Source organism: Nyctereutes procyonoides, unplaced genomic scaffold, assembly GCF_905146905.1.
Source record: "Nyctereutes procyonoides isolate TBG_1078 unplaced genomic scaffold, NYPRO_anot_genome, whole genome shotgun sequence".
NCBI lineage: Eukaryota > Metazoa > Chordata > Mammalia > Carnivora > Canidae > Nyctereutes > Nyctereutes procyonoides.
Window position 1 is genome coordinate 27455621 of NW_026575043.1, and position 12231 is coordinate 27467851.

Consider the following 12231-nt stretch of genomic DNA (forward strand, 5'->3'; position numbering starts at 1 on the left):
AGGTAAAGAATGAAAAGTGACATCAGAACTCAAAACATGCCACAACCTGGTAGTTCCAGAAACTTCTGAAGTAACATTTCCGGGAGGTTAAAACAAACAATGACAACGACAATGACAACAAAACCAGAAAGGGAAGACTGGCAGAAACAGTGGGTGGTCTGCTACCATATGTACCTGTGTGACCTTGTTCAAATCACTTAACCCCCCTATAGGCCTCAGATTCCCCATCTGTAAAATGAAAAGGTTGGACTAAATGATCTCTTTCAGGTACTTTCCAGTTCTGAAAGTCTATTGAGTCCGTTTAGTGGAGTGGGGAAGGGGAGCCGAAGTGTGTGTGTGTGTGTGTATATATATATATATATATATATACACACACACACACACACACACACACACCAAAAGCTACTCTCCGCTAATGACCAGACAATTAATTAACTTTGGGGTCCAATGTTTAGAAATACAAAAACAAACGGGCAGCCAAGTTCCCAGACTAGCTCCTGATGCCACCTTTAACATGATAATGTTAAGTGAACCACAGAAGTGACAGTGCAACCCTGCGTCCTAAATTCTGGAAGCAGGAAGCCACTGAATACAGGAATGAAAAGAATTTCCTTCCCTTTCTTTGGATATAATGTTAAGCTTGAATAAAATTTTTAAAAAGGTAGAATTTGTCTTTGTATCTTTCTACCTTCCTTCTGGGACTCTAAATGCCTCATCTTGAGAGTCTGAACCTGACATGACTCACTTAATGGACTGCAGCTTTTGACAGTTTTTGTCCTGTGCTTTATTTCTTTTTTTAAACTTAACTTCTGAATCTAGTTTTTCAAAAAGTATAAAGATTTGTGGTTTTTATTTTCCTCCACGGAAACATTCTGGCATCTGCAACAAGGTTTGTCAAAGGAGGTTAATCAGAATGAGAGGAAGATATATGCACGGATCATTTGGACCTGGGGCCCATCTACAGTCACGTCTCTACAGCACCTTTGTCTTTCACTTTGTTCCCTGTCACCAGCACAACCTACACACACACACACACACACACACACACCCATAATCTGACCATCACGCACTGATTATCTGCCATATTCTAAACACTACAACATGCCAACAAGCCTCTTCCATGCCATCCACTCTGCCCACAATGCCACCCCCTTCCCCACTGGAAGGCCTGCAGGACAGCCTCTGCAGATTCTTTCACCCCAGCTCCAACATGCCTTTCTTTATTGAAAACTTTCCTACAGAATACAAGTACTATTTCCACTGTTCTCTGCACAGCTCTCTTCTTTACAACAGTTCCTTCTTCTACAACACCATGTCCACCTATCACATCAGACTATAAACTACCACAGACTGAAACTATATCTTATTCACCTCTGTACCGCCAACAAGTTTTACGATGTCTACATGTGGCAAACACAGCATTAATGTTTGCTTCTTTGTGAATCTATGGAAAATTAGTGAAAACTCATCAGGAGAAACAATAATGGTGTCTACCTCACTCTCAGGTTTTCTAAGGTCTTACCAAGTCTTATCAGAACCAGGCACATACAACCTTCTATCCTTTTTAGTGATGATTTAATCTTTTTTTTTTAATTTTTATTTATTTATGATAGTCACACAGAGAGAGAGAGAAAGGCAGAGACACGGGCAGAGGGAGAAGCAGGCTCCATGCACCGGGAGCCCGATGTGGGATTCGATCCCGGGTCTCCAGGATCGCGCCCTGGGCCAAAGGCAGGCGCTAAACCACTGCGCCACCCAGGGATCCCTTTAGTGATGATTTAAATGCCCCCTGAAGGCAGAAGAGAATCTTGCTCTTACATTGGATAAATAAATTCTACAGAAACTGTGACAGTGAATCAGGAAACATAACTTCAGATTAAAATTTTTCCTGTTGCATAATTTACAGACATCATATAGGAAAAATAAAAACCAGATAGAAAAATAACACACTTTATATATCATTTTTTAAAAGGTAGAAAATGGTTATTTTGGGAAGGAATAATAGTCTTTTAAAGGCAAAAATGATAAAAAATATTTTCTTCCCATTTTTATTTTGTTCTTTTTTTTTCCTTTTCACATTCCTACTCACAAAGTCAGAAAGAAAAACAAAAGGTTAAAGATAAGCTAGCTGTACGAAAGCAGGCAATCCTTACATCCCTGCACCAGACAAGACAAACCACCCAATTCAACAATTTTACGTAACTTATTCATGTTATATACAGTTAGAGAATAACTTATGTTATGTTATATATGTCATTTCAATCAAATGACCCAAAGACATTAACAAAGAATAAACAAAACTATACCCACTCTGAAGGGTACCTCTATGGAAGATGTTATTACTGCTTTAACAGAAAAGCTCTGCTGTGAATTACACTTCAAGTTACTGCATGGTTATTGGCTCAAAGATGGGCTAGATGCCAAGTCATTTAAAGCAGATCAAGTAACGCCAATGTGTGCCAACATTGTTTTGACCTCATCACTACACTTTCAGAATGACCTAACAATACTCTTAATCAGACTTCTTGGACTAATTGTTTTAGGAACACAATTCTGTTAAAATGTATCTTTAACTCTACCTGATTCTAACAAGGAAATAACTTTCACTTAATAGTTATTTTAGAAGATATTTGCAAGCATACAAATAAAAAACATACTTACAGATTGTATATCTTGTAATGGTTTTTATGCTTTGAATCCAAAAACCTTAAAACAAAACAAACAAACAAAAAGCCACCATTAACAAAAATGAGCTAACATTTGAAATTACATTTATACTATTGAGAAAACCTAAAAAAGATTCCATTTTTCCTAATCTCAAATACCATTTAAGAAAAATATATAAATAAATTCCAATAAATATTCCCTTCATGGGCTTACTCTAGTAATCAGGTCAACCTTAAATAATTATTACATTACACAGATTTATACAATCTGAAGTAAAGCCAGAGCTTTTCATAGAATAAATATTTTCATAACCTTCTCTTCGTTCTACATTATGAGGTTGGGTATTAAGAAATAAGTTATTTAAAAGGTAGCATTAGCACTTAGCTCAAGTTCACCTAGCTCATACAAATGTGTGAGAAACAGTCAGGTGCAATCGAGTAATCTTAAAAATAACCCTGGAAATTAAGCCATCATTTTCTTTCAAACTAGAAACCTTTTCACATTTGAAAGATGCAAGTAGTAACTATTAACTCTATACAAAGTTCATTAAGTACTTTCACATACATCTTCTCAGTCCACACTCACAAATATCTGAGAGACAGAGCGTATCCACATTTTACAAATGAGGAAGTAGGTGTCAAAGAAATTACAAAACTTGCCCAAGGTCATACAGCTAGTTAAGTCAGAGAATCAAGACCAAAGACCTCTCCCTCCAAACAGTTAAGAAACTACACCAGAGCAACAATTACAGCCAACAAAAGTACTTCCCACGTGTTTTTTTTTTTTTTTTTTACCATATTCAAGTCCTTTACGCATAGAAATTCGTTTACTCTTAGGAGGTAGGTAATGGAGGAGAGGATTAGAGAACAGAATAAAAAGACAAAAACAAAAGAAAAGATTTAAAAAGATTTAAAGTCCAGGAGTTTCAACACATGAATAGGAGTTCCAGAAAACAGAAAACATAAGGAGAAGAAATTCAAGATACAATTTAAGAATAATACCCTAAACTGAAGGAATTTCCAAAATCAAAGATACAGTGAGTATTCAGCAAAAATGATGAAAATAGACCCAAATACAGGCATGTACAGCTCAGTGAAATTTCTGAATACTGAAGAGATAAACACAGAACCCTAGAAGAAGCGGGAGAGGAAAAAGTTTTCATAAAAAGAATCTGGACTATAAATCAAGTGTGAATATATAATAAAGGCATTTTTAAATGAGAGAAGTCTCAGTAATTTTGCTGCCTACATATTCTCTCTCAGGAAGTTACTAGAAGATATGTTCCACCAAAACAAGGGTGGGAAACCATGAAAGATGACGATTCCAGGAACTGAAGAGTCCAACTCATGAGAAGGGAAAAAGGAATCCCCAGAATAATGGTGAAGGAACATCCATCCCAAGCAGACAGTTATACCGCAAGCCTAGTGAACAACTGACCCAGATCAGGATGGATCAGAAGGCTCCTTCTGAAGAAGATAAAATCAACATAATGCCAAATGTGCTGGAACATGTTGAGAGATTTATACAGTTTAGGGTTAAAGTTAAGAACACAGAAACTAAGGCAGAGAGAGAAGGAGAGAGAGAATTTTAACTCCAAGGATAACAAAATGTTCAGGAAAAAACAGTTATACTACTTCACTTAACTGTAAATAGCATTTATCTAGTAATAATCACATAAAAACCCAAATCTGATATAACCAAAAATACAATACTACTAGAAGGAGGGCTGAAAATATGTATGTAGTTGGGTAGAGGGGAAAAAGAGTTCATAAATTTGGATGTGAAAAATCATGCCATACAGTAATATGCACATTACTTGTAATTTTGCCACTAAGTAAAATTATGTATTTTTAGGTCACTGTATAACTATTGCAAATGTCAAAATTTATTTACAATCAACACTTTAAAGTAAGTCCTTAGACTATAGACTTTGTTTAATGTGTTAACTATAGTATTTTATCAGATATTTGCTTTTTAATATTTTCTGTACGATTATAACCAAAATGAATGTAACAGTGACTTTCTCTTATATCAACAAAACATTCTCTAACAGATTTAGTATGACAAGATGAGTTCCTCTTATTTCTGCAGAGTCAGGCCCTCCTTCCATAAACCACTCAGCAGTTTCTAGAACAGCTCTTTCCTTGCACGAGCACTGTTTCATCAAGGGCTTCAGGTCACTAGTATTTTTTTTTTAATGGTATGCTTTCATGTTTTCATTCCTTGATACCCATTCCTATCAATATTATCTTTTATTTAAATTTATTGAGAACATGTATTAAGTACCTGAAATTGCTCTTGCTTCCCTAGAATAAGATGATTTATGAACTACTGTCTCTGCTGTCAAAGTAAGAAAAGAGTAGTCAACTAGATTATCAGTGAGAATAAGGTTTAGCTGCGAGAAACAAAAGGGGGAGGGTTCATAAACAAATATGCTACTAAATATACTAAATACACTACTCTCTCACATAAATTTCAGGATTAGTAGTCTACAATTGGTTGGGTAGATTTGTTTCGTCAAGGACTGGAGCCCAGGACCCTTCTATCATATGCTCAGCCAACGTGATAGGTAGTCCACGGTCCAAAACAATGTGCCATCATATACATAGCAAGAGCAGACGAGAAAGGAAAGTTCCTTCAGGAACTTCACTTCTACTTAAAAAGAACAGATCTCAAGTTATTACATTATCAAATCCAGCCACAGGGAAAGCTGAAATTACCATGGGCATTCTGGGAAAACATGTACACAGCAAACAAAACAAGCGTTCTATTAATGAAGGGGAAATGAAGATGATCACTGATTTTCTCTAGTTTTTCTATTCTCTAACTTCAATTATCTCTAATCTTGATTTCCTTCTGCAAAACAAAACAAATGACTAATATTAGTATAACAGGTGTATTTCTTTTTTTTTTTAATTTTTATTTATTTATGATAGTCACACAGTGAGAGTGAGAGAGGCAGAGACACACAGGCAGAGGGAGAAGCCGGCTCCATGCACCGGGAGCCTGACGTGGGATTCGATCCCGGGTCTCCAGGATCACGCCCTGGGCCAAAGGCAAGCGCCAAACCGCTGTGCCACCCAGGGATCCCAACAGGTGTATTTCTAATCCTAACTTAAAATCACTCTAAGAAGGGAGTCCATTTGCCAAAAAGGAACAATGGTATAAAAGACTAAAAATTCTTGCTAAGGGGCAGAGGGAAACAAAGGAAATTACTACTTTGTGGTTCTGGTGGTGGTGGAGAATAAACCCTAGAGAAAAATGTTTCATTCTAATATTTCACGTGTACTTTTCTTTAAATATTTAAGGTATGTGTCACTTTTTACGATTCTTTTTTTTTTTTAAAGATTTTATTTATTTATTCATGAGAGAGACAGAGAGAGAGGCAGAGACACAGGCAGAGGGAGAAGCAGGCTCCATGCAGGGAGCCCGACGTGGGACTCGATCCCGGGTCTCCAGGATCAGGCCCTGGGCCGAAGGCGGTGTTAAACCACTGAGCCACCCGGGCTGCCCTGATTCTTCTGTTTAGCCCGCTTCTTCAACTAACCAAAGAAGCACTGATTTCTGCTAAGACGACTTCGATTCAACTATGAATATATTACAGAAAAAAGTGGTGTTACACACTCTTGGACTCTTGTCTTGTACCCTCTTATCAATCCCTATGCCATTTGTACTTTGGGAATTTTTCTTTAAACTGAGATAAAATTTATACACGGTGAAAACAGATCTTAGGTATACAACCAACTCAATCAAGACACAGAATACTTCCACCACCCCAGAAAATTCTCTCACGTCCATTTGCAGTCAAACCGCACTAAGCTCCCAAGGCAGCTAATATTCCCATACATTAACCTGTCCTATTCTTGAACTTCATATAAATGTAATATATGTAATATATATGTAATATATAATATGTAGTCTTTTGTAACTGGCTTCTTTCATTTAATCTAATGTTTTACAGATTTATCCCTGTTACACGTACCAATAGTTCATTCCTTTTATTCTAAGTATGATTCCATTGTGTGGCTACACAATCATTTGATGGATATTTATGATGCTTACAGTTTGGGGTTATTATGAATAAGTATATAAACATTCTTGTGCAAGACTTGTGGGGACACACATTTTCTTTGAGTAAATAAGTAATAACTCGAAGTGGAGTTGCTGGGTCATAAGGTAGATAGGGTAGGTGTATATTTAGCCTCATAGGAAACTACTAAAGAATTATACCATTTTACAATCCTATCTGCATTTTAAGAGTTCCAGTTGCTCCACAGTCTCATCAATATTTGGTGCACAGTCTTTCCAATGGATACAAAATGGTATCTATCTTTTTTTAAAGATATTATTTGTCAGAGAGAGAGAACACAAGCAGGGGGAGCAGCAGGCTGAGGGCAAAGCGGGCTCCCCGACGCAGAACTCAATCCCAGGACCCTGGTATCATGACCTGCACCTAAGACAGACACTTAACCAACTGAACCACCCCGGCATTCCTATAAAATGGTATCTTATTGTGGTTTTAAATTTCCTTTCCCTGATGACTGAATTAAGCATATTTTCATTTGTTGATTAGCCATTTTTATACCTTCTTCTTTGAAATGTCTGTTCAAGGGATCCCTGGGTGGCGCAGCGGTTTGGCGCCTGCCTTTGACCCAGGGCGCGATCCTGGAGACCTGGGATCGAATCCCACGTCGGGCTCCCAGTGCATGGAGCCTGCTTCTCCCTCTGCCTGTGTCTCTGCCTCTCTCTCTCTCTGTGACTATCATAAACAAATAAATTAAAAAAAAAAAAAGAAATGTCTGTTCAAGTCACAGGCTCATTCCCCATCCCACCCCCAGTTGGATTAACTGGTTTTTTATTATTGATTTATAGAAGTCTTTTATATATTCTGGGTAAAGGTCTTTTATCAGATATACACATTGACATAAATATTTGCTCCCTATCTATGACTTGTCTTTTCATTTCCTTAATGTGTCTTGATAATCAATTTTAAATTCTGATAAAATCCAATATATTAAATTTTTCTTTTGTTTAATATTTTGTACTCTAAGAAATCTTTCTCTATCCCTAGAGTTCACAAAAATACTTTCTATGTTTTTTTCTTGAAGCTTTATCCTTTTAGCTTTTTCTCAGTTTGCTTTTTAATTTGGATCAAAATTCAAAAATTTAGATAAATGCTAAGGATAACTGGGATAACCGAGACAAGAACAAATTATCTGAATAACAGTGACTATAAAATTCAGAAAACAACAACTCATTGCTAAATGCCATATCTTTTCCTCCAAGGGTTCTTGTTTTTGGGAGGGAGAAAAAATGAATAAGCAGGAAATGATCTGCAAAACATAATTTTCTCACAGAAAGCCTACAATTTAAATGTGAGCAGAGAAAATGGTGTTTTGAAGGATTAAAATTCACTTTTAGTTCATTCTGGGTCTATAACGTTAAGTAATCCAAATACATAAATAAGTAAAGATACACACATCCTATAGCCCCAATCCAGGGAACACGATTCACACGTGGCAGGCCTGCACACATTCTGAAGTGAGGTCAAAATACCAAAATGAACACAACAGTTATCAAAAGTTCTCAGGGAGAGATGGAGGCTTTCACTATACACCTTCAACATTTCTGCAACTGTGCTGTCAAGACCTAAGTGTACACTACTTTCAAAAGAAAAAAAAGTTTCCTGTCCTACTGTATTTTCCAAAAAAGTACAGAATTGGTGAAGTTATATATCACATTATTTTACCTTCAAAAAGTGGGCTTGATGAGCTTAGAAATCCAACTGCTTTTGAACAGTATATTTTAGTTTACCTAAATATTTTCATATACTATTTTTGAATTAGAAAAAAATGAAAACCAGGTTTTTTTAAGTGTGACAACAGTCCTCGAGAAATAGTTTTAATGAGATTCATGCAATTCTCGTTTATAAAGACTCACAAGTCTTTTTAAAAATTATATCTTCATTCATACTGAGCCTGTCCTGAGGACATTTAAAAAAACTATTAGCATATACTATCACAAAAATCACAAATCTGATCTCAGTGAAAAACAATGATTAACAAAACAATTTGTTAAAATGCCGATAAATGCTCTTTAAATCCCTCATACAGGCATAGCCATAAAATAAAAAGCCCAATTTTTAATTCCATCATGACACTTACTGTGTTACTTCAGGTGCCTAAAATATTATATTCAAACCCAGTTTTTCATTCTCTTTTAAATTACAAGTATTATTTATCAGAGGCACAAGTGCTGAGAATTTCTGCTTCCCACTCCTACATTTTCCTACATTCCACTCATGAAGTACTGAGAACTTACTAAATAAATAGCCTTTATGATTTCTTTTAACATGCATTTTTTAAAAAGATTTTATTTCTTTATCCATGAGAGACACAGAGAGAGAGAGGCAGAGACACAGGCAGAGGGAGAAGCAGGCTCCCTGTGGGGAGCCCGATGCAGAACTTGATCCCAAGACCCCAGGACCACGCTCTGAGACAAAGGCAGAGGCTCAACCACTGAGCCACCCAGGTGCCCCTAATATGCATTTTTTAAAAATCACCTTAATTCTAAAGGTGACCTTTCATAAAATTAAATATTGCACAAAATAATACTGATTGGTCTAGTAAACAGAAATACACTAGAAATGGCAAATAGGCATCTAGGTAGTGGTGGTAGTGGTGGTGATGGTGGTGGCGGCGGCGGCGGTGGCGGGAGTGGCTTGTTGGTTTGCAAAATCAAGGCTATTAAAACAACATCCAGGTTGGAGGCTGGGGAAGAATAAGAAAATGATTAGCAATATCTACCATCAGTCGGGAAGAGAGAATATGTAAAACTTTTCACCTGTTTTTGCCATTTCTGGAAAAAAAATTAATACAAATTTATGGGTAAAATTCAGTAAAAAGCAGAATTTAAACATTATAAATTACTTTATAGTATATAAGTTTATTGCAACCAAATTACAGGTGTTAAATAAGTTGGCTCTTAAAATCTTTTTATATTGATCTTCAGTATAAAGGGGTCATCTATTATAAATTTTCTTGTAGTGGCATGTATATACTTTTGACTATTACAGAGTATCTGGAACAGGAATGATCTTCTTTCTACAAGCAAATGTAAAACTGGGCAAAATGTAGGAGGTAACGATTTTAGGCACTAAACAGAAGGCAGCACAGGTTTGTGATCTTTCAGAATAAAGAAACAAGGTAACTCCCATGACTGCCTTACTTTCAGTGTTGAGGCTCTCTTCTGACACAGCAGAAGGCAACAGAACAAATGGAACAAAGGTTTCACTGAGGTAAAAGGCAGAGATTTGAGTCTGGGGTGTAAAGCAGCTAAAATTTGTGGAACAGAATAGTAGAGAAAAGGAACTGAATAGGAGAGCCTCAGAAGTCTATAGAGAAATTCACCTCTAGTCCTTGGCCAAGGATTGGGATGCATATATGCAGGATCTGAAAGCATAATGGAGAGGACACCAGAGATAGCAGAGCCAGGAGGAGACGTTTTGGCCCAGCCAGAATGGAGAGACTTCATTTTAAGGACTCCAGGTATTCAGCTGAGACCCCAGAAAGGCCACACCTTGGAACTGAGGATCATGCCATGCCCTAAGACAAAAGACAAAACTGAAATAGGCCTGCCTTAACAAAGAAAAACCAAGCCTGACAAAACCAGAAGATTAATCGTTAATTTAAAGGACTGCCAAGGGGATCCCTGGGTGGCTCAGCGGTTTGGCGTCTGCCTTCGGCCCAGGGCATGATCCTGGAGTCCCGGGATCAAGTACCACATTGGGCTCCCTGCATGGAGCCTGCTTCTCCCTCTGCCTGTGTCTCTGCCTCTCTCTTTCTGTGTGTGTCTCTCATGAATAAAGAAAATCTTAAAAAAAAAAAAAAAAAAAAAAAAGGAAACAAGTGGATTCAGTCACATTAAAATAAAAAACCCTACACAACAGACAAAAACACAGTAACAAAAAGAAAATAAATAAATGAATGAATGAATGAATGAATAAATAAATAAAAATAAAGGACTGCCAAAATGAAACTCAACAACCTTAAAGAAAGTAACAATCCAGACTCCCTACAATATATCCGTCACGACATTCAACATACAATTAAAATTTATTAGACATGCAAAGCAGAAAAACATGACCCATAACCAAAAGAAAAAAGCAGTCAATAGAAACCAATTCCGTGATGAATCAGATGTTGGAATTAGCAGATATGGACCTGAAAGTAGCTATTATAAATACATACACGAATGTAAAGAAAGATGATTACAATAAGTGAATGGATGGAGAGTCTCAACAAAGATACAAAAACCATAAAAGACAGACATTCTAAGCCTCACATGTTCAGTGTCTGGAAAGAAACATCTACTCTTTTAACAGAAGACTGGGGACTACAGAAGAATGATGTGGCCAACTGCGTTTTTCAAGAATGACTGCATCCTGCATCCCACATCCCACATGGCTCTCCATTCAACCTAACTTTAACACTTTTCCCATCGACAATTTTTCAAGAGCTAAGAGATCAATCCACTGAAGGGCTTTATGTAGATTAAATCTATTCTAGTGAATTAAATTCAAGTCTTACGTTAAAGCTTGAGAGTCATTCTGTTTGTTTTTTTTAATATATTTTTTTAATTTTTATTTATTTATGATAGGCACACAGTGAGAGAGAGAGAGGCAGAGACACAGGCAGAGAGAGAAGCAGGCTCCATGCACCGGGAGCCCGACGTGGGATTCGATTCCGGGTCTCCAGGATCGCGCCCGGGGCCAAAGGCAGGCGCCAAACCACTGCGCCACCCAGGGATCCCAGTCATTTTGTTTCTTGAAGGCGAACTGGTATATCTCTGCTTGGTGCCAATACATAATGATACAAAAGCTTACATTATTAGAGCATTAGATTATTTTCAAAAGCTTGGAGAATTGATAAAAATTCATCTTACAAATATTTATTGAGTACTTCTGTGACAAGCACTACTGTAGATACAGTGTAGTACTGGCAACTACAATCATAATAACAAATGCTCCTAGCAGTTTGAGAGAAACCCAGAAGCAAAAGCTCTTTAAGGTACCTCATTCAGAAAAGAGTCTAAGAATACTGGACAGTCCCTACTAATCCAAAAATAGATAAAAAAGAAAAACACAAATTTGAAAAGAAAAAAAAATAATTGCTTATTTGCTACATTTTTCTGTAGCTAACTACTTGGCACCATATTTACTTCTGCTGTATTCATGTTAAATTAAACTTTGCTCTTAGAACTCCAATATACCTACAGCTGCTACTGCTACTACTAAAACATGAAGTTGGGTTGCTGCTTTCCTTTTCAACACAGGAGTCATCTTTGTCTTAATCCCATTAACACAGGCAAGCTCCAAACATTCTAATCCATAACTATTTTCTCCTAGTCATCTTCAAGTTGTCAAACTTAAAATCAGTTATATATCCAATACAAGTAAAATATCTTGTTAAAAATGCACTCTTAACACTTGCCTGCACAGTACTGCCTTCTCTCTTACCTCAAGATAAACAAAAAAGCCAAAGTATGAATTTTATATTAAAATCT

At 36.8% G+C, this 12231-nt stretch overlaps 1 protein-coding gene across 1 annotated transcript in view; it reads right to left on the reverse strand.

The window, feature by feature from the left end:
• PTEN (phosphatase and tensin homolog) overlaps nucleotides 1-12231 on the reverse strand; it is an 88448-nt gene that overhangs the window by 35711 nt on the left and 40506 nt on the right. The window contains exon 3 of the mRNA XM_055322033.1: nucleotides 2662-2706. Within this exon, the coding sequence (XP_055178008.1) occupies nucleotides 2662-2706 (45 nt within the window). The remainder of the gene's footprint in view (nucleotides 1-2661; nucleotides 2707-12231) is intronic.